Source organism: Trematomus bernacchii, unplaced genomic scaffold (genome assembly GCF_902827165.1).
Source record: "Trematomus bernacchii unplaced genomic scaffold, fTreBer1.1, whole genome shotgun sequence".
Classification (NCBI taxonomy): domain Eukaryota; kingdom Metazoa; phylum Chordata; class Actinopteri; order Perciformes; family Nototheniidae; genus Trematomus; species Trematomus bernacchii.
Genome location: NW_022987646.1, coordinates 898,017 through 925,443, shown reverse-complemented (window position 1 = coordinate 925,443; position 27,427 = coordinate 898,017). Strand labels below are relative to the sequence as shown.

At 40.6% G+C, this 27,427-nt stretch overlaps 3 protein-coding genes across 6 annotated transcripts in view; all 3 read right to left on the bottom strand.

Annotated features, from left to right (window-relative positions):
* LOC117485543 (protocadherin alpha-C2-like) overlaps nucleotides 1-26,833 on the bottom strand; it is a 166,235-nt gene extending 139,402 nt beyond the window's left edge. For 2 of the 4 annotated variants that reach the window (XM_034134117.1, XM_034134120.1), the window contains exon 1: nucleotides 24,459-26,833. In XM_034134117.1, the coding sequence (XP_033990008.1) occupies nucleotides 24,459-26,819 (2,361 nt within the window). In that variant the 5' untranslated portion in view covers nucleotides 26,820-26,833. Of the gene's footprint in view, nucleotides 1-1,137; nucleotides 3,499-7,471; nucleotides 9,830-24,458 lie in introns of those variants that run through there. The other 2 variants (XM_034134118.1, XM_034134116.1) reach the window with 2 other exon arrangements.
* LOC117485416 (protocadherin alpha-8-like) lies at nucleotides 11,086-13,485 on the bottom strand. The gene has a single exon (XM_034133973.1). It carries the CDS (start codon nucleotides 13,483-13,485, stop codon nucleotides 11,086-11,088), a length of 2,400 nt encoding a protein of 799 aa, XP_033989864.1.
* Nucleotides 14,440-20,043, bottom strand: LOC117485547 (protocadherin beta-13-like). Its single transcript, XM_034134128.1, has 2 exons — nucleotides 17,632-20,043; nucleotides 14,440-15,237 (listed from the first exon to the last, which is right to left on the bottom strand). Exons 1-2 carry the CDS (start codon nucleotides 20,041-20,043, stop codon nucleotides 14,440-14,442), a joined length of 3,210 nt encoding a protein of 1,069 aa, XP_033990019.1.
* Nucleotides 26,834-27,427: the final 594 nt, after the last annotated feature.

Sequence of the window (27,427 nt, the reverse complement as noted above, 5' to 3'; positions counted from 1 at the left end):
TCCAACCACAGTTCCTTCGTTAACTTCCTCGGATATTGAATATCGTAATTGTGCCGATGTTACGCTCCACAAAAGCACAGCAACCACGCAGCCGATCCACCGTCTTCTCGCCATTCTTGCCACGCATCCTCTTTGTTCCATGATTAAAAACAAAAACGGTAAGGATTCCTCACAGGGCTAGTAACCGTCTTGTAAAAATATAGATCAACACATCCGGGTATGCAAATATTCACTCCGTTAAAAACCTGTTAAAACACGGGGCAATATGTATAAATGCGGCAGCCAGCCGCCAAGCAGAATTGCAGTATCGAACTGAGAGCACTAAAAAGAGGTGGATCCAACACCCAGTAACGACAAGTTAAAACGTTATTTTTCTGACACACTGACACCATGCGATATGCTTGCTCACTACAAGGAAATCAACGTTTCTGTACCTTTTGTGATAGCGAAATGAAAACATTTTTGTATAACGATTTACTTTACCCCTGTGAGTAGTGTTTACTTCGTTTAACTACATCACATAATGCGATGCCAGATTTAACAATAAACGCATTCATTCCTCTAAAAAAATTATTATTAATTATTATTATTAAATTATGTTTAAAAAATGTTTGATATATCTATACCTCATTTAAAATTGGTTTGACATTTTGCACAGTGTATTAGCAGGTATCAGAGCAGCAGAGTAACACTTTAAAGCACCGTGGACAGCAGAGAGGCAGTTATGATTCGTCCAGTCATATGTGTAAATGTACAATACATTGAAGAAGCCTTGCAACCTCGGATCACACATTAGTCCAAGTGAAGGTACTGTTCTTTGATTCATCAAAGTATGTTGTAGTATGTGTTTGTCAGAATATGGAAAAAAGCAGGAGACTACAAACTGACAAACAGAGGAGTATAAGCATATCTCACCCCATAATGACACTTGTTGATAACAGCTTTTCACTTCAGGTGAAACAGTTTAATAAAAATTGCAGCTGAAGACTCAAATATACTAAACAAATATCCTTCAAATACTTATATGCCTATCAAATTGTACAAGTGCTGTATATCATTTAGAGTTTTTCAATTACGAATTAACGAACAACGCTGCTAGTAGAAACATGCCACGGTTTTCGCAAATAATTTTCTTACCTCTGTAGATGTTCCCCTTCTGTCAGGAAGCACTAGTGTGTTGGCATGGCTGCCCGGGACTATAGTAGATCCTATACTCATTCTGGGTCCAACTAACATGTACCGCTTGTCTCCAGATCTGTACTGGATGCTGTGACACAGTGTCCCATCATAGTTAGTCTCTTGTAGATATTTAGAAGTATAGTCTGTGGATTTAGAGCACTGCATTGCAATCAGCACGATGATACTGATGAGAAAAAGTGTTGAGACTGAGCCCAAAGTTATCATCAGGTAAAAAGTCACATTATTATCCTCATCATCCGTTGTTGCACTTTTAACATCAGCAGCAGCAAAAGCCTCTCTGGGCTCCACAAGTTTAACAACCACAGTAGCTGTTGCTGACAGGGAAACGTTGCCATTGTCTTTCACCAGTATGAGCAGTTTATGCTCAGCCTCGTCTGTCTCTGTGAATGAGCGAAGTGTTCTGATCTGTCCTGTATAGCGGTCCAAACCAAAGAGACTGTGGGCAGTAACTTCCTGCAGTGAGAACAGTAACCAGCCGTTATATCCTATATCAGCGTCATAGGCTCTGACTTTAGTCACCAAGTGTCCTGCGTTCACATTGCGGGGAATCTCCTCCACACCTTCAGCAGAACCGTTAGAGCTGACCGGATACAGGATGACTGGAGCGTTGTCGTTCTGATCAAGAATGAACACGTGCACTGTGACGTTGCTGCTTAGTGACGGAGTTCCAGAATCTGTGGCGACAACTTGGAACTTGAACGTTTTCAGAGTCTCAAAGTCAAGGCTTTTTAGCGCCAAAATATCTCCAGTGTCACTATTTATATTTAGAAATGAGGTAAATAACTGCTCTGCCCCTCTGTCTCTTACTATGTAATATGAAATTAGAGCATTACTACCGTCATCTTCATCACTGGCTGTCACGGATAAAACAGACGCTCCTGGGTTGTTGTTCTCAGTTATGTAGAAGGTATATGGGTTCTTTGAAAACATTGGCCTGTTGTCATTTACATCTGACACAACCATTTTAATATTTTTTTCTGATGATAAGGATGGTTCCCCTGCGTCTTTACATACAATCGTAACATCATATTGTGACACCTCCTCTTGATTCAAAAGCATTTTTGTTACAAGTGAATACATGTTGTTTTGTAAAGATGGAGTGAGCATAACAGGAAGATCTTGGCTAATGTAACACATCACTTTTCCGTTGAGACCAGAGTCCGAATCTTTAACACTTATCAAGGCTACTGTTGTTCCTGGTTTTGAATCTTCAGGGAGATCACGCGAAAAAGATGTCACTTCCATCTCTGGTGCATTGTCGTTTAAGTCCACAATATTTATAATAACGCTTTTGTCCGTAGTTAGTGTAGCCGTACTTTTGTCGGATGCCTGAATATCAATCTCATATCTGCTACATTCTTCATAATCTATGGCCCCTGACACAGAAATAACTCCAGTCAGATAATTCAAATCAAAACGTGCACGTGCCCGTGCGTCAACGTCGTTTCCAAATGAATATATAACTTCACCATTTAAACCTTCATCCAAATCTGTTGCATTAACTTGAATCACATTTGTTCCTAGAGGAGAATTTTCTTTTAGCTGAGCAGTGTATGACTCCTTGGTGAAAAAGGGGGGGTTATCATTAACATCGGACACATCAACAATTATTGTCATATTACCGGATCGCGGAGGTTTACCTCCATCAATGGCTGTCAGAAGTAACGTATGCGTCTTGACAGACTCTCTATCAAGTGCTTTTTGAAGAATTAAACCAGGTGTTTTGCGGTCCTCACCACGATCTTTCACTTCCAAACGAAAATGTTCGTTCTGACTCAACTTATACTGCTGAACGGATAATAAACCACTATCAGCATCACGAGCAGCTTGTAACTGAAATCTTGCTCCAGGTAATGCAGACTCAGAAATCTCTAACATCTTTTCATGTTCGGGAAAGCATGGAGAGTGGTCGTTTACATCCAGAATCTCCACTGCAACATAGTGCACCTCCAGTGGGTTTTCTAGCACGGTTTTTAAGTCGATTACACAAATCTTGCTACGGTCGCACACTTCCTCTCTGTCAATGATGTGGTTTACATACAAGATACCATCGTCTTGATTCACTCGAAAAGGAGGCTCCGTGGAGCCGTAGACAATACGGTACCCCCTCTCTTTCAGTGTGCTCTTGTCAACACCTAAATCCTTGGCGATATTTCCCACTGCTGTTCCTATTTTCACTTCCTCGGAGATGGAATATCGAAATTGTCCTGACGCTCCGCTCCAAAACGTAACCAAAACCGTCATGAAAGCAAGCCACTTTGTCCGCTCCCTCCATGTCTGGCGTCGTCTTTGTTCCATCATAAATGAAAAATGTTAAAATAAAAACAGCTTTCTAAGAGCTTCACTTGTATTCTGACATAAAATCCCTTCTTTACACCTTTTGTTATAATCCAATCGTTCTCCAGCAGAGCATCAGACTATTTTAATGCTGAATTGAGTATTCAACCCGTCACGTATACGGGTCTGTCGATGACGGTTTTAGAAAGAGGAAAGGGGTGGGTCTGATGGCTATGACGAAAACATATAAATCATTATCTGTTATTATACTGACACCAAGTGATCGAGAATCACACTGCAGTACTTCATTTGTTAACAACAACATGTATTTAAAGGAAGATTTTGTACGAAAAATAAATGTCCCTAACAATCAAGAATAGAGGCAGCATTTCCCCTCTTCTAAAGGACAGAGAAGGCAAAGATGCCCCCTTCATTAGAGAGAGAGAGCCTACGGAGACATAACCCATTTAACATTATACTGTCGATTACTACCTTGAGACGGATTTGATAATTGATTTCAGCACCGCGGACAGCGATAACTTGCACTCATCAACATATTTGACTCACAAAACAGGACGATGACCAAGTTTGTCATTGTAACAATATTTTGATAACAAGGTTCTCTTCCCATTTCCCCTAAGAGTGTTTGCCATGAAAAAGTACTGCTGCCTTCTGTGTAAACAACGACATTATACAAGAATATGCCACGACTACAAATCATGTAGCATTAACATATGAAAATAATTGTAGATACACACGCGTCGAGAGCATGCAATTATATTAAAAAGTATACATTGTGTGTTATTCCAACACAATCGGGCTCAACGTCGTAAAGGAGCGAGAGTAAAAGTTTGGATCTTACCTCTGTAGATGTTCCCCTCCTGTCAGGGAGCACCAGTGTGTTGGCATGGCTGCCCGGGACTATAGTAGATCCTATACTCATTCTGGGTCCAACTAACATGTAGCGCTTGTCTCCAGATCTGTACTGGATGCTGTGACACAGTGTCCCATCATAGTTAGTCTCTTGTAGATATTTAGAAGTATAGTCTGTGGACTTAGAGCACTGCATTGCAATCAGCACGATGATACTGATGAGAAAAAGTGTTGAGACTGAGCCCAAAGTTATCATCAGGTAAAAAGTCACATTATTATCCTCATCATCCTTTGTTGCACTTTTAACATCAGCAGCAGCAAAAGCCTCTCTGGGCTCCACAAGTTTGACAACCACAGTAGCTGTTGCTGACAAGGAAACGTTGCCATTGTCTTTCACCAGTATGAGCAGTTTATGCTCAGCCTCGTCTGTCTCTGTGAATGAGCGAAGTGTTCTGATCTGTCCTGTATAGCGGTCCAAACCAAAGAGACTGTGGGCAGTAACTTCCTGCAGTGAGAACAGTAACCAGCCGTTATATCCTATATCAGCGTCATAGGCTCTGACTTTAGTCACCAAGTGTCCTGCGTTCACATTGCGGGGAATCTCCTCCACACCTTCAGCAGAACCGTTAGAGCTGACCGGATACAGGATGACTGGAGCGTTGTCGTTCTGATCCAGAATGAACACGTGCACTGTGACGTTGCTGCTTAGTGACGGAGTTCCAGAATCTGTGGCGACAACTTGGAACCGGAACGTTTTCAGAGTCTCAAAGTCAAAGCTTTTTAGCGCCAAAATATCTCCAGTTTCAGAGTTGATATTTAGAAATGAGGTCAATTTATTTCCTTCACTGCCATCTCTGAGAATATTATATGAAATGACAGCGTTATCGCTTTCATCACGATCAGAAGCTTTTACTGAACATACTGAGGCTCCGGGACTGTTATTCTCGGTGATATAAAATACATAGGGGCTTGTTAAAAACTCTGGATTGTTGTCATTTACATCTGATACTACGACACTCATGGTCTTTTCAGTTGAAAAGGACGGATCACCTGTGTCTTTAGCGATAATTGTAAATTCAAAGTGGGCAACCATTTCCCTATCCAGTTGCGACCTGGTTACAACAGCGTACATGTTTTCCTGTAACGATGGAGATAAAGTAAAAGGAACATCCTCTTTGATGGTGCAAATTACTTTTCCATTGATTCCAGAGTCTAAATCCCTAACACTAATCAGGGCTACAGTAGTTCCTATCTTTGAATCCTCCTTGATAGAGCTAGAAAATGATGTTACTTCTATCTCAGGTGCATTGTCATTTACATCAATAACTGTTATCATAACACTTTTGTCAGTTGTTAGAGGCACTTGTCCTTTATCAGACGCCTGAATGTCAATTTCATAACTTTTACTTTTCTCGAAGTCTATTTTACCGATGACTTTAATTTCACCAGTGTTTGCGTCTATTTAAAGATATCCTTTAATTTTGCATCAACTTCGTTACCAAATGAATATATTATCTCGCTATTTGCACTCTGGTCCAGATCTGTTGCATTTACCTGAATGACTACAGTGTCAACGGAAACATTTTCTTTTAGTGTTGCAGAATACAACTCTTTTGTAAACACAGGGGAGTTATCATTAACATCAAGCACATCCACAGTAATTTCTATAGCGCCAGATTTCGCAGGTTTTCCTCCATCCACTGCTGTAAGACGCAGTTTGTGTTTCCCGGCTTTTTCTCTATCTAGCTGTTTCTGCAGGACTAAAAATGGAACTTTAAGGTCTTCGCCTCTATCCTTCACTTCTAATCTAAAATACTCGTTATGGCTGAGTCGATATTGCTGAATGGATAACTGGCCAACGTCGGGGTCACGCGCAGCCTGTAGTTGAAATCTCGCCCCTGGTAAAGCCGACTCAGAGATCTCAAGCCTTTTCTCTTTCTCCGTAAAAACAGGCGAGTGGTCATTTATATCTAGTATTTCCACCGCCACATAGTGGATCTCCAGCGGGTTTTCTAGCACAGTTTTGAGGTTGATCAAACACGGGCTGGTCCGGTCGCACACCTCCTCCCTATCTATTATTTTTTTAACATACAATATACCATCATTTTGATTCACTTGAAACAGGGGCTCAGTTGAGCCTGTTACAATGCGATATCCTCTGTCTTTGAGTGCACTCTTATCTAGCCCCAAATCCTTCGCTATATTCCCGACCACGGTTCCATCTTGAACCTCCTCAGATATTGAATATCTGATCTGTGCTGTCGCTCCTCTCCATAAAATATCGAAAACAACCATCAAGGCAAACCAAAATTGTCGCGGCGTCCGTGCTTTGCGTCCTCTTTGTTCCATGGCTCGTATGGGCGATAGAGAACAGTCCATTAACTACGTCTTGAAATAAATTAAACTTAATCCGCCATGTTTCTTCACAACATCCAACGTCTGCTTTTACAAAAACGGTTGAAAATTAAACACACTCGTTGGTGGCAATTGCGATCTTATTCGCTCAAGTATGCTCTGAAAAATGCAAGGACTCGATCCACATAAAGCACGTGACGTAAAGTGCTGCCAGTCACAGAAACACTGAGCTACACTGACACCAAGCGTTAGAATCGTTATTATTATAAGATGTTATTGTTAAGTTAACACATGAAATACAATCTTCAAATGATCAGAAGTGATATGAGACATAAACTTATATATAACTGTTTAACAGTGGGGATAAGCTTTAGTATTGGAACCACACGATCCTTTTATTTACATCTCATCTATTCCAGGATGTTACTAAAGCTCATGAACTGCAGCTGTCAAAACGTATTCAAGCACACAAGTTGCAAGCCCCATAACACATATATGATTACAAATCACATGGCAGTTGAAAAACAAAAACAGAATGACAACTCTGCTCTGAAGCTATAGTTGTAGTACACACAATTTTAAACTAATCACAATGTATGTAGGAGTGTTAATGCTAAGCCTGAGTAATGTATCGCTTCTCTGCTATTTAATTATTGCTATTTGCAGTGTAATGTAATGTATTTGCCCGTTAGAGGGGGGCTTTCACACATAGTATTAAGTATGCAGGGGATGCGAAAATCAAAACATCCAAAAATATGTATCTTACCTCTGTGGATGTCCCCCTCCTGTCAGGGAGCACTAGTGTGTTGGCATGGCTGCCCGGGACTATAGTAGATCCTATACTCATTCTGGGTCCAACTAACATGTAGCGCTTGTCTCCAGATCTGTACTGGATGCTGTGACACAGTGTCCCATCATAGTTAGTCTCTTGTAGATATTTAGAAGTATAGTCTGTGGACTTAGAGCACTGCATTGCAATCAGCACGATGATACTGATGAGAAAAAGTGTTGAGACTGAGCCCAAAGTTATCATCAGGTAAAAAGTCACATTATTATCCTCATCATCCTTTGTTGCACTTTTAACATCAGCAGCAGCAAAAGCCTCTCTGGGCTCCGCAAGTTTAACAACCACAGTAGCTGTTGCTGACAGGGAAACGTTGCCATTGTCTTTCACCAGTATGAGCAGTTTATGCTCAGCCTCGTCTGTCTCTGTGAATGAGCGAAGTGTTCTGATCTGTCCTGTATAGCGGTCCAAACCAAAGAGACTGTGGGCAGTAACTTCCTGCAGTGAGAACAGTAACCAGCCGTTATATCCTATATCAGCGTCATAGGCTCTGACTTTAGTCACCAAGTGTCCTGCGTTCACATTGCGGGGAATCTCCTCCACACCTTCAGCAGAACCGTTAGAGCTGACCGGATACAGGATGACTGGAGCGTTGTCGTTCTGATCCAGAATGAACACGTGCACTGTGACGTTGCTGCTTAGTGACGGAGTTCCAGAATCTGTGGCGACAACTTGGAACTTGAACGTTTTCAGAGTCTCAAAGTCAAAGCTTTTTAGCCCCAAAATATCTCCAGTGTCAGAGTTAATGTTAAGAAATGAGGTCAATTTATTTCCTTCACTGCCATCTCTGAGAATATGATAAGTTATAAGTGCATTATCATTCTCATCACGATCAAAAGCTTTTACTGAAAACACAGAGGTACCTGGCTCATTAGCTTCAGTGATATAGAAAGTATATGGACTCAATGAAAATTCTGGACTGTTGTCATTCACATCTGAAACCACTACATTTATTGTCTTCTCAGATGATAATGGAGGTTGACCAGCATCTTTTGCAGTTACTGTCAGGACATATTGTGACTGTTTCTCTCTATCCAGGGGTGTTTTGGTCACCAATGAAAACATGTTGTCTTGTAAAGATGGTATTAAAGCAAAAGGAACATCCTCACCTATTGAGCAAATCACTTTTCCATTGAGACCAGAGTCCAAATCATTAACACTGATAAGGGCTATTGTTGTTCCAGGTCTTGAATCTTCAGGGATAGAGTTTGAAAATGAAGTAACTTCAATCTCAGGTGCATTATCATTAATGTCTACTATTTTAATGTTGACGCTTTTTTCTGTAGCCAGTGGAGCAATACCTTTATCTGTTGCTTGAATTTCAATCTCATACATGTCTTTCTCCTCGTAGTCTATTAAACTTTTCACAGTTATTTCACCAGTTGATGGATTGATATCAAATATTTTTAATAACCTTCTGTTTATACTATTAGTAAATGAGTAAACTACTTCCCCGTTTGGCCCTTCGTCTAAATCAGTTGCATTGACTTGTATGACTGTTGTACCTATTGGAGCATTTTCATCTATCATCACAGAATAAACTTCTTTGTAGAAAACAGGCGCATTATCATTAACATCTAGAACATTCACTACAATATTCATAGTTCCAGATTTCGGAGGTTTCCCTCCATCCAGTGCAGTCAGTACTAATGAATGGCTTCCTTTAGTTTCTCTGTCTAAAGATTTCTGAATAACCAATATTGGTATTTTACCATCGGCTCCTTTATCCTTAATTTCCAAACGGAAATTATCGTTGTCATTAAGCTTATAGTGTTGCACGGAGAAAGGCCCACTGTCTGGATCTCGCGAGGCTTTAAGCTGAATACGCACTCCCGGTATTACAGACTCTGAAATCTCCAACGTAGTTTCTTGCTCTGGGAAACTGGGAAAATGATCATTTATATCCAGCACTTCCACACCAACATAATGTACTTCCAGAGGGTTTTCCAGCACGGTTTTCAGATTCATTAAACACGTACTGCTCTGCGCGCACACCTCCTCTCTGTCAATCTTCCGGCTCACATACAGGACACCGTCGTTTTGATTCACATGGAAAAGCGGATCCGCATTACTGGAAACAATCCGATACTTCCTGTCTTTCAGTGTGCTTTTATCTAATCCCAGATCTTTTGCTATATTTCCCACCACAGTTCCTTCGTTAACTTCCTCCGAGATTGAATATCGTATTTGCGCTGAAGCCACGCTGCACAAAAGCACAGCAACCACGCAGCCGAGCAAACATCCTCTCGCCCTCCGCATCTCGCATCTTCTTTGTTCCATGGTTAAACCCGAAATCATCAGTAATCCATTACAATCTTTATAGTTTTGCTGTGAAGACAAAGTCCAGCGCTTTCTTAGATGTAAATATACATATTAAAAAGCTTCCTGTATTTCCATAAATTGCGCTAAACCGATCATGTATGAAGGCATGAGCAGAGACACGCTCCTGTCAGTATCGAAGTAAAATATTGTCAGGAGGAGGAACCAAACGGCAATTTCGACAATCTCGTGTAGCCTACTGCTGAATTCTAACTTTTCACTGACACCATGCGACCCCTTTTCTCACTGCAGAAATGTGAAGCATATAATCAACACTTTGGTCAATGGTGTGTTGTTTTTAGCCATATAAAAGTTATTGAATACTAAAAGAGAGAAGGTGGCTGCCGAGTCTATAAACATCGACTAAATAAACTCCTTCAGCTTCAAGCACCAAGGACAGCGATCTCATTGCTATTCAGTTCGGCAAACACTTTGGATTAGGATTTATTTGTTCACTGTCGTATTGTAACTTGCATTAATACGGAATGCTATAGTTTACTTTTTAGCAGCATGTGTTGATCATGACCCAGTTGATGTTGTCTTTGCAACATATGTCAGATTTAATTTGCTCGCCCGCAATATTTAATTATCAAGCTATTTTTTTAAAGAAAAGAAGGTTAATATAAGGTACAATAAGACAAGCTACAAAATCCACATCATGCAAAAGCCAAAACAAAATAAAAAGAGATCACAACCATTGTCCATCATTGCCAAGATAATGCAGAACGCCAAGCCGGGCATGAAATCAGAAATGTGTTGATAGAGTTGATGAAGGTACTGACAACGTGATTGACTACGATCATTTAAAAAGACAAAAATAGATATCCTTATTCAAGTTCACTTAATTTACCCATATGATTATGTCCAAAAAAGTACATAATTATTGTGAAGGGCAACCAGGAATGACAACAAACAGTACAACATGTGTTAGCACCATGGACAGAGACACTTCCTCCTGCATTTAGAGCCGTATAGGAATACATTACCCTAATCGTTATGAAAAACTGCATTGACTCATACATCACCAACTATTCAACAACAAGGATGAAGTATGAAAAAACAAATGATTTCAGACAGATAAGACGAAGATGCTGCCTCAAGAGCAGATCCTATATCCTAAACAAAACTTTAAAGTGTACATGTAAGACATGATCCAATGTAATTAGAAGTCAAAATGTTTAAATATAAGCAAATAAATTGCCATCACATTGACATTGCTACATGAAAGGACATGAAGCTGGAATATGTATTTGTCTTACCTCTGTGGATGTTCCCCTTCTGTCAGGGAGCACCAGTGTGTTGGCATGGCTGCCCGGGACTATAGTAGATCCTATACTCATTCTGGGTCCAACTAACATGTACCGCTTGTCTCCAGATCTGTACTGGATGCTGTGACACAGTGTCCCATCATAATTAGTCTCTTGTAGATATTTAGAAGTATAGTCTGTGGATTTAGAGCACTGCATTGCAATCAGCACGATGATACTGATGAGAAAAAGTGTTGAAACTGAGCCCAAAGTTATCATCAGGTAAAAAGTCACGTTATTATCCTCATCATCCTTTGTTGCACTTTTAACATCAGCAGCAGCAAAAGCCTCTCTGGGCTCCACAAGTTTAACAACCACAGTAGCTGTTGCTGACAGGGAAACGTTGCCATTATCTTTCACCAGTATGAGCAGTTTATGCTCAGCCTCGTCTGTCTCTGTGAATGAGCGAAGTGTTCTGATCTGTCCTGTATAGCGGTCCAAACCAAAGAGACTGTGGGCAGTAACTTCCTGCAGTGAGAACAGTAACCAGCCGTTATATCCTATATCAGCGTCATAGGCTCTGACTTTAGTCACCAAGTGTCCTGCGTTCACATTGCGGGGAATCTCCTCCACACCTTCAGCAGAACCGTTAGAGCTGACCGGATACAGGATGACTGGAGCGTTGTCGTTCTGATCCAGAATGAACACGTGCACTGTGACGTTGCTGCTTAGTGACGGAGTTCCAGAATCTGTGGCGACAACTTGGAACCGGAACGTTTTCAGAGTCTCAAAGTCAAAGCTTTTTAGTGACAAAATATCTCCAGTTTCAGAGTTGATATTTAAATATGAGGTCAATTTATTTCCTTTACTGCCATCTCTGAGGATATGATAGGTTATTAGTGCATTATCGTTCTCATCACGATCAAAAGCTTTAACTGAAAACACAGAGGTACCTGGCTCATTGGCTTCAGTGATATAGAAAGTATATGGACTCAGTGAAAACTCTGGACTGTTGTCATTCACATCTGAAACCACTACATTTATTGTCTTCTCAGATGATAATGGAGGTTGACCAGCATCTTTTGCAGTTATTGTCAGGACATATTGTGACTGTTTCTCTCTATCCAGGGGGGATTTGGTCACTAATGAAAACATGTTGTCTTGTAAGGATGGAGTTAAAGCAAAAGGAACATCCTCACCTATTGAGCAAATCACTTTTCCATTGAGACCAGAGTCCAAGTCATTTACACTGATAAGGGCTACTGTAGTTCCAGGTCTTGAATCTTCAGGGATGGAGTTTGAAAAGGAGGTAACCTCAATCTCAGGTGCGTTATCATTCACGTCAACTATCTTTATGACGACACTTTTTTGTGTAGCCAGTGGAGCAGGACCTTTATCTGTTGCTTGCACTTCAATTTCATATCTGTCCTTATCCTCGTAGTTTATTAAACCTTTAACAATTATCTCCCCTGTTGATTGGTTAATTTCAAATAGCTTAAAGAATTTACGATTTACGCTGTTGCTAAACGAGTAAACTATTTCTCCATTTAGTCCTTCATCCAGATCTGTCGCATTCACTTGTAAGATTGTTGTGCCTATTGGAGTATTTTCCTCAAGCATTACTGAGTTTAAGTCTTTAGAGAATACAGGCGCATTATCATTTACATCTAAAACATTTACTAGAATATTCATAGTACCAGATTTCGGAGGTTTTCCTCCATCTAGTGCAGTCAGCATTAATGACTGTCTTGCGGAAACCTCTCTATCTAAAGATTTTTGCACAATTAATACAGGTATTTTCCCATCTTCACCATGGTCTTTAACCTCTAAACGAAAGTGGCCATTGTGGCTGAGTTTATACTGCTGAACAGTGAAGGGACCACCGTCTGGATCTCGTGCAGCTTGTAGTGGAAATCTTGCCCCGGGTAAGACTGACTCAGAGATATCCAACGTTTTCTCTTCGTCTGGGAAACTGGGAGAATGGTCATTTATATCCATCACCTCCACTCCAACATAATGCACCTCCAAGGGATTTTCTAGCACAGTTTTCAGATTTATTAAACACGTACTGCTTCGCTCGCACACCCCTTCTCTGTCAATCTTCCGGCTCACGTAGAGGACACCATCGTTCTGATTCACATGGAACAGCGGATCCGCATTACTGGAAACAATCCGATACTTCCTGTCTTTCAGTGTGCTTTTATCTAATCCCAGATCTTTAGCTATATTTCCAACCACAGTTCCTTCGTTAACTTCCTCGGATATTGAATATCGTAATTGTGCCGATGTTACGCTCCACAAAAGCACAGCAACCACGCAGCCGATCCACCGTCTTCTCGCCATTCTTGCCACGCATCCTCTTTGTTCCATGATTAAAAACAAAAACGGTAAGGATTCCTCACAGGGCTAGTAACCGTCTTGTAAAAATATAGATCAACACATCCGGGTATGCAAATATTCACTCCGTTAAAAACCTGTTAAAACACGGGGCAATATGTATAAATGCGGCAGCCAGCCGCCAAGCAGAATTGCAGTATCGAACTGAGAGCACTAAAAAGAGGTGGATCCAACACCCAGTAACGACAAGTTAAAACGTTATTTTTCTGACACACTGACACCATGCGATATGCTTGCTCACTACAAGGAAATCAACGTTTCTGTACCTTTTGTGATAGCGAAATGAAAACATTTTTGTATAACGATTTACTTTACCCCTGTGAGTAGTGTTTACTTCGTTTAACTACATCACATAATGCGATGCCAGATTTAACAATAAACGCATTCATTCCTCTAAAAAAATTATTATTAATTATTATTATTAAATTATGTTTAAAAAATGTTTGATATATCTATACCTCATTTAAAATTGGTTTGACATTTTGCACAGTGTATTAGCAGGTATCAGAGCAGCAGAGTAACACTTTAAAGCACCGTGGACAGCAGAGAGGCAGTTATGATTCGTCCAGTCATATGTGTAAATGTACAATACATTGAAGAAGCCTTGCAACCTCGGATCACACATTAGTCCAAGTGAAGGTACTGTTCTTTGATTCATCAAAGTATGTTGTAGTATGTGTTTGTCAGAATATGGAAAAAAGCAGGAGACTACAAACTGACAAACAGAGGAGTATAAGCATATCTCACCCCATAATGACACTTGTTGATAACAGCTTTTCACTTCAGGTTAAACAGTTTAATAAAAATTGCAGCTGAAGACTCAAATATACTAAACAAATATCCTTCAAATACTTATATGCCTATCAAATTGTACAAGTGCTGTATATCATTTAGAGTTTTTCAATTACGAATTAACGAACAACGCTGCTAGTAGAAACATGCCACGGTTTTCGCAAATAATTTTCTTACCTCTGTAGATGTTCCCCTTCTGTCAGGAAGCACTAGTGTGTTGGCATGGCTGCCCGGGACTATAGTAGATCCTATACTCATTCTGGGTCCAACTAACATGTACCGCTTGTCTCCAGATCTGTACTGGATGCTGTGACACAGTGTCCCATCATAGTTAGTCTCTTGTAGATATTTAGAAGTATAGTCTGTGGATTTAGAGCACTGCATTGCAATCAGCACGATGATACTGATGAGAAAAAGTGTTGAGACTGAGCCCAAAGTTATCATCAGGTAAAAAGTCACATTATTATCCTCATCATCCGTTGTTGCACTTTTAACATCAGCAGCAGCAAAAGCCTCTCTGGGCTCCACAAGTTTAACAACCACAGTAGCTGTTGCTGACAGGGAAACGTTGCCATTGTCTTTCACCAGTATGAGCAGTTTATGCTCAGCCTCGTCTGTCTCTGTGAATGAGCGAAGTGTTCTGATCTGTCCTGTATAGCGGTCCAAACCAAAGAGACTGTGGGCAGTAACTTCCTGCAGTGAGAACAGTAACCAGCCGTTATATCCTATATCAGCGTCATAGGCTCTGACTTTAGTCACCAAGTGTCCTGCGTTCACATTGCGGGGAATCTCCTCCACACCTTCAGCAGAACCGTTAGAGCTGACCGGATACAGGATGACTGGAGCGTTGTCGTTCTGATCAAGAATGAACACGTGCACTGTGACGTTGCTGCTTAGTGACGGAGTTCCAGAATCTGTGGCGACAACTTGGAACTTGAACGTTTTCAGAGTCTCAAAGTCAAGGCTTTTTAGCGCCAAAATATCTCCAGTGTCACTATTTATATTAGAAATGAGGTAAATAACTGCTCTGCCCCTCTGTCTCTTACTATGTAATATGAAATTAGAGCATTACTACCGTCATCTTCATCACTGGCTGTCACGGATAAAACAGACGCTCCTGGGTTGTTGTTCTCAGTTATGTAGAAGGTATATGGGTTCTTTGAAAACATTGGCCTGTTGTCATTTACATCTGACACAACCATTTTAATATTTTTTTCTGATGATAAGGATGGTTCCCCTGCGTCTTTACATACAATCGTAACATCATATTGTGACACCTCCTCTTGATTCAAAAGCATTTTTGTTACAAGTGAATACATGTTGTTTTGTAAAGATGGAGTGAGCATAACAGGAAGATCTTGGCTAATGTAACACATCACTTTTCCGTTGAGACCAGAGTCCGAATCTTTAACACTTATCAAGGCTACTGTTGTTCCTGGTTTTGAATCTTCAGGGAGATCACGCGAAAAAGATGTCACTTCCATCTCTGGTGCATTGTCGTTTAAGTCCACAATATTTATAATAACGCTTTTGTCCGTAGTTAGTGTAGCCGTACTTTTGTCGGATGCCTGAATATCAATCTCATATCTGCTACATTCTTCATAATCTATGGCCCCTGACACAGAAATAACTCCAGTCAGATAATTCAAATCAAAACGTGCACGTGCCCGTGCGTCAACGTCGTTTCCAAATGAATATATAACTTCACCATTTAAACCTTCATCCAAATCTGTTGCATTAACTTGAATCACATTTGTTCCTAGAGGAGAATTTTCTTTTAGCTGAGCAGTGTATGACTCCTTGGTGAAAACGGGGGGGTTATCATTAACATCGGACACATCAACAATTATTGTCATATTACCGGATCGCGGAGGTTTACCTCCATCAATGGCTGTCAGAAGTAACGTATGCGTCTTGACAGACTCTCTATCAAGTGCTTTTTGAAGAATTAAACCAGGTGTTTTGCGGTCCTCACCACGATCTTTCACTTCCAAACGAAAATGTTCGTTCTGACTCAACTTATACTGCTGAACGGATAATAAACCACTATCAGCATCACGAGCAGCTTGTAACTGAAATCTTGCTCCAGGTAATGCAGACTCAGAAATCTCTAACATCTTTTCATGTTCGGGAAAGCATGGAGAGTGGTCGTTTACATCCAGAATCTCCACTGCAACATAGTGCACCTCCAGTGGGTTTTCTAGCACGGTTTTTAAGTCGATTACACAAATCTTGCTACGGTCGCACACTTCCTCTCTGTCAATGATGTGGTTTACATACAAGATACCATCGTCTTGATTCACTCGAAAAGGAGGCTCCGTGGAGCCGTAGACAATACGGTACCCCCTCTCTTTCAGTGTGCTCTTGTCAACACCTAAATCCTTGGCGATATTTCCCACTGCTGTTCCTATTTTCACTTCCTCGGAGATGGAATATCGAAATTGTCCTGACGCTCCGCTCCAAAACGTAACCAAAACCGTCATGAAAGCAAGCCACTTTGTCCGCTCCCTCCATGTCTGGCGTCGTCTTTGTTCCATCATAAATGAAAAATGTTAAAATAAAAACAGCTTTCTAAGAGCTTCACTTGTATTCTGACATAAAATCCCTTCTTTACACCTTTTGTTATAATCCAATCGTTCTCCAGCAGAGCATCAGACTATTTTAATGCTGAATTGAGTATTCAACCCGTCACGTATACGGGTCTGTCGATGACGGTTTTAGAAAGAGGAAAGGGGTGGGTCTGATGGCTATGACGAAAACATATAAATCATTATCTGTTATTATACTGACACCAAGTGATCGAGAATCACACTGCAGTACTTCATTTGTTAACAACAACATGTATTTAAAGGAAGATTTTGTACGAAAAATAAATGTCCCTAACAATCAAGAATAGAGGCAGCATTTCCCCTCTTCTAAAGGACAGAGAAGGCAAAGATGCCCCCTTCATTAGAGAGAGAGAGCCTACGGAGACATAACCCATTTAACATTATACTGTCGATTACTACCTTGAGACGGATTTGATAATTGATTTCAGCACCGCGGACAGCGATAACTTGCACTCATCAACATATTTGACTCACAAAACAGGACGATGACCAAGTTTGTCATTGTAACAATATTTTGATAACAAGGTTCTCTTCCCATTTCCCCTAAGAGTGTTTGCCATGAAAAAGTACTGCTGCCTTCTGTGTAAACAACGACATTATACAAGAATATGCCACGACTACAAATCATGTAGCATTAACATATGAAAATAATTGTAGATACACACGCGTCGAGAGCATGCAATTATATTAAAAAGTATACATTGTGTGTTATTCCAACACAATCGGGCTCAACGTCGTAAAGGAGCGAGAGTAAAAGTTTGGATCTTACCTCTGTAGATGTTCCCCTCCTGTCAGGGAGCACCAGTGTGTTGGCATGGCTGCCCGGGACTATAGTAGATCCTATACTCATTCTGGGTCCAACTAACATGTAGCGCTTGTCTCCAGATCTGTACTGGATGCTGTGACACAGTGTCCCATCATAGTTAGTCTCTTGTAGATATTTAGAAGTATAGTCTGTGGATTTAGAGCACTGCATTGCAATCAGCACGATGATACTGATGAGAAAAAGTGTTGAGACTGAGCCCAAAGTTATCATCAGGTAAAAAGTCACATTATTATCCTCATCATCCTTTGTTGCACTTTTAACATCAGCAGCAGCAAAAGCCTCTCTGGGCTCCACAAGTTTGACAACCACAGTAGCTGTTGCTGACAAGGAAACGTTGCCATTGTCTTTCACCAGTATGAGCAGTTTATGCTCAGCCTCGTCTGTCTCTGTGAATGAGCGAAGTGTTCTGATCTGTCCTGTATAGCGGTCCAAACCAAAGAGACTGTGGGCAGTAACTTCCTGCAGTGAGAACAGTAACCAGCCGTTATATCCTATATCAGCGTCATAGGCTCTGACTTTAGTCACCAAGTGTCCTGCGTTCACATTGCGCGGAGTCTCCTCCACACCTTCAGCAGAACCATTAGAGCTGACCGGATACAGGATGACTGGAGCGTTGTCGTTCTGATCCAGAATGAACACGTGCACTGTGACGTTGCTGCTTAGTGACGGAGTTCCAGAATCTGTGGCGACAACTTGGAACTGGAACTTTTTCAGAGTCTCAAAGTCAAAGCTTTTTAGCGCCAAAATATCTCCAGTTTCAGAGTTGATATTTAGAAATGAGGTCAATTTATTTCCTTCACTGCCATCTCTGAGAATATTATATGAAATGACAGCGTTATCGCTTTCATCACGATCAGAAGCTTTTACTGAACATACTGAGGCTCCGGGACTGTTATTCTCGGTGATATAAAATACATAGGGGCTTGTTAAAAACTCTGGATTGTTGTCATTTACATCTGATACTACGACACTCATGGTCTTTTCAGTTGAAAAGGACGGATCACCTGTGTCTTTAGCGATAATTGTAAATTCAAAGTGGGCAACCATTTCCCTATCCAGTTGCGACCTGGTTACAACAGCGTACATGTTTTCCTGTAACGATGGAGATAAAGTAAAAGGAACATCCTCTTTGATGGTGCAAATTACTTTTCCATTGATTCCAGAGTCTAAATCCCTAACACTAATCAGGGCTACAGTAGTTCCTATCTTTGAATCCTCCTTGATAGAGCTAGAAAATGATGTTACTTCTATCTCAGGTGCATTGTCATTTACATCAATAACTGTTATCATAACACTTTTGTCAGTTGTTAGAGGAACTTGTCCTTTATCAGACGCCTGAATGTCAATTTCATAACTTTTACTTTTCTCGAAGTCTATTTTACCGATGACTTTAATTTCACCAGTGTTTGCGTCTATTTTAAAGATGTCCTTTAATTTTGCATCAACTTCGTTACCAAATGAATATATTATCTCGCTATTTGCACTCTGGTCCAGATCTGTTGCATTTACCTGAATGACTACAGTGTCAACGGAAACATTTTCTTTTAGTGTTGCAGAATACAACTCTTTTGTAAACACAGGGGAGTTATCATTAACATCAAGCACATCCACAGTAATTTCTATAGCGCCAGATTTCGCAGGTTTTCCTCCATCCACTGCTGTAAGACGCAGTTTGTGTTTCCCGGCTTTTTCTCTATCTAGCTGTTTCTGCAGGACTAAAAATGGAACTTTAAGGTCTTCGCCTCTATCCTTCACTTCTAATCTAAAATACTCGTTATGGCTGAGTCGATATTGCTGAATGGATAACTGGCCAACGTCGGGGTCACGCGCAGCCTGTAGTTGAAATCTCGCCCCTGGTAAAGCCGACTCAGAGATCTCAAGCCTTTTCTCTTTCTCCGTAAAAACAGGCGAGTGGTCATTTATATCTAGTATTTCCACCGCCACATAGTGGATCTCCAGCGGGTTTTCTAGCACAGTTTTGAGGTTGATCAAACACGGGCTGGTCCGGTCGCACACCTCCTCCCTATCTATTATTTTTTTAACATACAATATGCCATCGTTTTGATTCACTTGAAACAGGGGCTCAGTTGAGCCTGTTACAATGCGATATCCTCTGTCTTTGAGTGCACTCTTATCTAGCCCCAAATCCTTCGCTATATTCCCGACCACGGTTCCATCTTGAACCTCCTCAGATATTGAATATCTGATCTGTGCTGTCGCTCCTCTCCATAAAATATCGAAAACAACCATCAAGGCAAACCAAAATTGTCGCGGCGTCCGTGCTTTGCGTCCTCTTTGTTCCATGGCTCGTATGGGCGATAGAGAACAGTCCATTAACTACGTCTTGAAATAAATTAAACTTAATCCGCCATGTTTCTTCACAACATCCAACGTCTGCTTTTACAAAAACGGTTGAAAATTAAACACACTCGTTGGTGGCAATTGCGATCTTATTCGCTCAAGTATGCTCTGAAAAATGCAAGGACTCGATCCACATAAAGCACGTGACGTAAAGTGCTGCCAGTCACAGAAACACTGAGCTACACTGACACCAAGCGTTAGAATCGTTATTATTATAAGATGTTATTGTTAAGTTAACACATGAAATACAATCTTCAAATGATCAGAAGTGATATGAGACATAAACTTATATATAACTGTTTAACAGTGGGGATAAGCTTTAGTATTGGAACCACACGATCCTTTTATTTACATCTCATCTATTCCAGGATGTTACTAAAGCTCATGAACTGCAGCTGTCAAAACGTATTCAAGCACACAAGTTGCAAGCCCCATAACACATATATGATTACAAATCACATGGCAGTTGAAAAACAAAAACAGAATGACAACTCTGCTCTGAAGCTATAGTTGTAGTCCACACAATTTTAAACTAATCACAATGTATGTAGGAGTGTTAATGCTAAGCCTGAGTAATGTATCGCTTCTCTGCTATTTAATTATTGCTATTTGCAGTGTAATGTAATGTATTTGCCCGTTAGAGGGGGGCTTTCACACATAGTATTAAGTATGCAGGGGATGCGAAAATCAAAACATCCAAAAATATGTATCTTACCTCTGTGGATGTCCCCCTCCTGTCAGGGAGCACTAGTGTGTTGGCATGGCTGCCCGGGACTATAGTAGATCCTATACTCATTCTGGGTCCAACTAACATGTAGCGCTTGTCTCCAGATCTGTACTGGATGCTGTGACACAGTGTCCCATCATAGTTAGTCTCTTGTAGATATTTAGAAGTATAGTCAGTGGATTTAGAGCACTGCATTGCAATCAGCACGATGATACTGATGAGAAAAAGTGTTGAGACTGAGCCCAAAGTTATCATCAGGTAAAAAGTCACATTATTATCCTCATCATCCTTTGTTGCACTTTTAACATCAGCAGCAGCAAAAGCCTCTCTGGGCTCCGCAAGTTTAACAACCACAGTAGCTGTTGCTGACAGGGAAACGTTGCCATTGTCTTTCACCAGTATGAGCAGTTTATGCTCAGCCTCGTCTGTCTCTGTGAATGAGCGAAGTGTTCTGATCTGTCCTGTATAGCGGTCCAAACCAAAGAGACTGTGGGCAGTAACTTCCTGCAGTGAGAACAGTAACCAGCCGTTATATCCTATATCAGCGTCATAGGCTCTGACTTTAGTCACCAAGTGTCCTGCGTTCACATTGCGGGGAATCTCCTCCACACCTTCAGCAGAACCGTTAGAGCTGACCGGATACAGGATGACTGGAGCGTTGTCGTTCTGATCCAGAATGAACACGTGCACTGTGACGTTGCTGCTTAGTGACGGAGTTCCAGAATCTGTGGCGACAACTTGGAACCGGAACGTTTTCAGAGTTTCAAAGTCAAAGCTTTTTAGCCCCAAAATATCTCCAGTGTCAGAGTTAATGTTAAGAAATGAGGTCAATTTATTTCCTTCACTGCCATCTCTGAGAATATGATAAGTTATAAGTGCATTATCATTCTCATCACGATCAAAAGCTTTTACTGAAAACACAGAGGTACCTGGCTCATTAGCTTCAGTGATATAGAAAGTATATGGACTCAATGAAAATTCTGGACTGTTGTCATTCACATCTGAAACCACTACATTTATTGTCTTCTCAGATGATAATGGAGGTTGACCAGCATCTTTTGCAGTTACTGTCAGGACATATTGTGACTGTTTCTCTCTATCCAGGGGTGTTTTGGTCACCAATGAAAACATGTTGTCTTGTAAAGATGGTATTAAAGCAAAAGGAACATCCTCACCTATTGAGCAAATCACTTTTCCATTGAGACCAGAGTCCAAATCATTAACACTGATAAGGGCTATTGTTGTTCCAGGTCTTGAATCTTCAGGGATAGAGTTTGAAAATGAAGTAACTTCAATCTCAGGTGCATTATCATTAATGTCTACTATTTTAATGTTGACGCTTTTTTCTGTAGCCAGTGGAGCAATACCTTTATCTGTTGCTTGAATTTCAATCTCATACATGTCTTTCTCCTCGTAGTCTATTAAACTTTTCACAGTTATTTCACCAGTTGATGGATTGATATCAAATATTTTTAATAACCTTCTGTTTATACTATTAGTAAATGAGTAAACTACTTCCCCGTTTGGCCCTTCGTCTAAATCAGTTGCATTGACTTGTATGACTGTTGTACCTATTGGAGCATTTTCATCTATCATCACAGAATAAACTTCTTTGTAGAAAACAGGCGCATTATCATTAACATCTAGAACATTCACTACAATATTCATAGTTCCAGATTTCGGAGGTTTCCCTCCATCCAGTGCAGTCAGTACTAATGAATGGCTTCCTTTAGTTTCTCTGTCTAAAGATTTCTGAATAACCAATATTGGTATTTTACCATCGGCTCCTTTATCCTTAATTTCCAAACGGAAATTATCGTTGTCATTAAGCTTATAGTGTTGCACGGAGAAAGGCCCACTGTCTGGATCTCGCGAGGCTTTAAGCTGAATACGCACTCCCGGTATTACAGACTCTGAAATCTCCAACGTAGTTTCTTGCTCTGGGAAACTGGGAAAATGATCATTTATATCCAGCACTTCTACACCAACATAATGTACTTCCAGAGGGTTTTCCAGCACAGTTTTCAGATTCATTAAACACGTACTGCTCTGCGCGCACACTTCCTCTCTGTCAATCTTTCGGCTCACATACAGGACACCATCGTTTTGATTCACATGGAAAAGCGGATCCGCATTACTGGAAACAATCCGATACTTCCTGTCTTTCAGTGTCCTTTTGTCTAATCCAAGATCTTTTGCTATATTTCCCACCGCAGTTCCTTCGTTAACTTCCTCCGAGATTGAATATCGTATTTGCGCTGAAGCCACGCTGCACAAAAGCACAGCAACCACGCAGCCGAGCAAACATCCCCGCACCCTCCGCATCTCGCATCTTCTTTGTTCCATGGTTAAACCCAAAATCATCAGTAATCCATTGCAATCTTTATAGTTTTGCTGTGAAGACGAAATCCTGCAATTTCTTACATGTATATTGACCTGTTAATTAACTTCATATATATCCAGAAATTGCGCTAAACCGATCATGTATGAAGGCATGAGCAGCGAAATGGTCCTGTCAGTATCGAAGTAAAATGTTGTCAGGAGGAGGAACCAAACTGCAATGACGACAATCTCGTGTCCTGCTGAATTTTAACTTTTCACTGACACCATGCGACCCCTTTTCTCACTGCATAAATGTGAGGGATATAATAAACACTTTGGTCAATGGTGTGTTGTTTTTAAACATATCAAAGTTATTCAATACTTAAAGAGAGAAGGCGGCTGCCGAGTCTAAACATCGACTAAATAAACTCCTTCAGCTTCCAGCACCAAGGACAGCGATCTCATTGCTTTTCAGTTCGGCAAACACTTTGGATTAGGATATTTTTTTTCACTGTCCTATTGTACTTGCATTAATACGGAATGCTATAGTTTACTTTTTGGCAGAATGTGTTGATCATGACCAAGTTTATGTTGTCTTTGCAACATAAGTCAGATTTAATTTGCTCGCCCGCAATGTTTAATTATCAAGCCATTCTTTAAATAAAAGAAGGTTAATATAAGGTACAATAAGACAAGCTACAAAGTCAACGTCATGCAAAATCCAAAACAAAATAAAAAATGATCACAAGCATTGTCCATCATTGCCAAGATAATGCAGAACGCCAAGTCGGGCATGAAATCAGAAATGTTTTGATAGAGTTGATGAAGGTACTGACAACGTGATTGACTGCGATAATTTAAAAAAAAAAAATAGATATCCTTATGCAAGTTCACTTAATTTACCCATATGATTATGTCCAAAAAAGTACATAATTATTGCGAAGGGCAACCAGGAATGACAACAAACAGTACAACATGTGTTAGCACCATGGACAGAGACACTTCCTCCTGCATTTAGAGGCGTAGGAATACATTACCCTAATTGTTATGGAAAACTGCATTGACTCATACATCACCAACTATTCAACAACAAGGATGAAGTATGAAAAAACAAATGATTTCAGCCAGATAAGAGGAAGATGCTGCCTCAAGAGCAGATCCTATATCCTAAACAAAACTTTAAAGTGTACATGTAAGACATGATCCAATGTAATTTGAAATCAACATTTTAAATATGAGCAAATGAATTCCCATCACATTGACATTGCTACATGAAAGGACATGAAGCTGGAATATGTATGTGTCTTACCTCTGTGGATGTCCCCCTTCTGTCAGGGAGCACTAGTGTGTTGGCATGGCTGCCCGGGACTATAGTAGATCCTATACTCATTCTGGGTCCAACTAACATGTACCGCTTGTCTCCAGATCTGTACTGGATGCTGTGACACAATGTCCCATCATAGTTAGTCTCTTGTAGATATTTAGAAGTATAGTCTGTGGACTTAGAGCACTGCATTGCAATCAGCACGATGATGCTGATGAGAAAAAGTGTTGAAACTGAGCCCAAAGTTATCATCAGGTAAAAAGTCACATTATTATCCTCATCATCCTTTGTTGCACTTTTAACATCAGCAGCAGCAAAAGCCTCTCTGGGCTCCACAAGTTTAACAACCACAGTAGCTGTTGCTGACAGGGAAACGTTGCCATTGTCTTTCACCAGTATGAGCAGTTTATGCTCAGCCTCGTCTGTCTCTGTGAATGAGCGAAGTGTTCTGATCTGTCCTGTATAGCGGTCCAAACCAAAGAGACTGTGGGCAGTAACTTCCTGCAGTGAGAACAGTAACCAGCCGTTATATCCTATATCAGCGTCATAGGCTCTGACTTTAGTCACCAAGTGTCCTGCGTTCACATTGCGGGGAGTCTCCTCCACACCTTCAGCAGAACCGTTAGAGCTGACCGGATACAGGATGACTGGAGCGTTGTCGTTCTGATCCAGAATGAACACGTGCACTGTGACGTTGCTGCTTAGTGACGGAGTTCCAGAATCTGTGGCGACAACTTGGAACTGGAACGTTTTCAGAGTCTCAAAGTCAAAGCTTTTTAGCGCCAAAATATCTCCAGTTTCAGAGTTGATATTCAAAAATGAGGTCCATTTATTTCCTTCACTGCCCTCTCTGAGAATGTGATATGAAATGACAGCGTTATCGCTTTCATCACGATCAGAAGCTCTAACTGAAAATGCTGAGGCTCCGGGACTGTTATTTTCGGTAATATAAAATACATAGGGACTTGTTAAAAACTCTGGATTGTTGTCATTTACATCTGATACTACGACACTCATGGTCTTTTCAGTTGAAAAGGACGGATCACCTGTGTCTTTAGCGATAATTGTAAATTCAAAGTGGGCAACTATTTCCCTATCCAGTTGCGACCTGGTTATTACGGCGTACATGTTTTCCTGTAACGATGGAGATAAAGTAAAAGGAACATCCTCTTTGATTGTGCAAATGACTTTTCCATTGATTCCAGAGTCTAAATCCCTAACACTAATCAGGGCTACAGTAGTTCCTATCTTTGAATCCTCCTTGATAGAGCTAGAAAATGATGTTACTTCTATCTCAGGTGCATTGTCGTTAACATCAATAACTGTTATCATAACACTTTTGTCAGTTGTTATAGGCACTTGTCCTTTATCAGACGCCTGAATGTCAATATCATAACTTTTAGTTGTCTCGAAGTCTATTTTACCGATGACTTTAATTTCACCAGTGTTTGCGTCTATTTTAAAGATATCCTTTAATTTTGCATCAACTTCGTTACCAAATGAATATATTATCTCGCTATTTGCACCTTTGTCCAAATCTGTTGCATTTACCTGAATGACTACAGTGTCAACGGAAACATTTTCTTTTAGTGTTGCAGAATAAACCTCTTTTGTAAACACAGGGGAGTTATCATTAACATCAAGCACATCCACAGTAATTTCTATAGCGCCAGATTTCGCAGGTTTTCCTCCATCCACTGCTGTAAGACGCAGTTTGTGTTTCCCGGCTTTTTCTCTATCTAGCTGTTTCTGCAGGACTAAAAATGGTACCTTACGGTCTTCGCCTCTATCCTTCACTTCTAATCTAAAATACTCGTTATGGCTGAGTCTATATTGCTGAATGGATAACTGGCCAACGTCGGGGTCACGCGCAGCCTGTAGTTGAAATCTCGCACCTGGTAAAGCCGACTCAAATATCTCAAGCCTTTTCTCTTTCTCCGGAAAAACAGGCGAGTGGTCATTTATATCTAGTATTTCCACCGCCACATAGTGGATCTCCAGCGGGTTTTCTAGCACAGTTTTGAGGTTAATCAAACACGGGCTGGTCCGGTGGCACACCTCCTCCCTATCTATTCTTTTTTTAACATACAATATACCATCATTTTGATTAACTTGAAACAGGGGCTCAGTTGAGCCTGTTACAATGCGATATCCTCTGTCTTTGAGTGCACTCTTATCTAGCCCCAAATCCTTCGCTATATTCCCGACCACGGTTCCATCTTGAACCTCCTCAGATATTGAATATCTGATCTGTGCTGTAGCTCCTCTCCATAAAATATCCAAAACAACCATCAAGGCAAACCAAAATTGTCGCGGCGTCCGTGATTTTATTCCTCTTTGTTCCATGGCTCGTATGGGCGATAGAGAACAGTCCATTAACTACGTCTTGAAATAAATGAAACTTAATCCGCCATGTTTCTTCACAACATCCAACGTCTGCTTTTACAAAAACGGTTGAAAATTAAACACACTCGTCGGTGGCAATTGCGATCTTATTCGCTCAAGTATGTTCTGAAAAATGCAAGGACTCGATCCACATAAAGCTCGTGACGTAAAGTGCTGCCAGTTACAGAAACACTGAGCTACACTGACACCAAGCGTTAGAATCGTTATTATTATAAGATGTTAGTATTAAGTTAACACATGAAATACAATCTTCAAACGTTCAGAAGTGATATGAGATATAAACGTATATATAACTGTTTAACAGTGGGGATAAGCTTTAGTATTGGAACCAACCACGATCCTTTTATTTACATCTCATCTATTCCAGGATGTTACTAAAGCTCATGAACTGCAGCTGTCAAAACGTATTCAAGCACACAAGTTGCAAGCCCCATAACACATATATGATTACAAATCACATTGCAGATGAAAAACAAAAACAGAATGACAACTCTGCTCTCATGCTAAGTTGTAGTCCACACAATTTTAAACTAATCACAATGTATGTT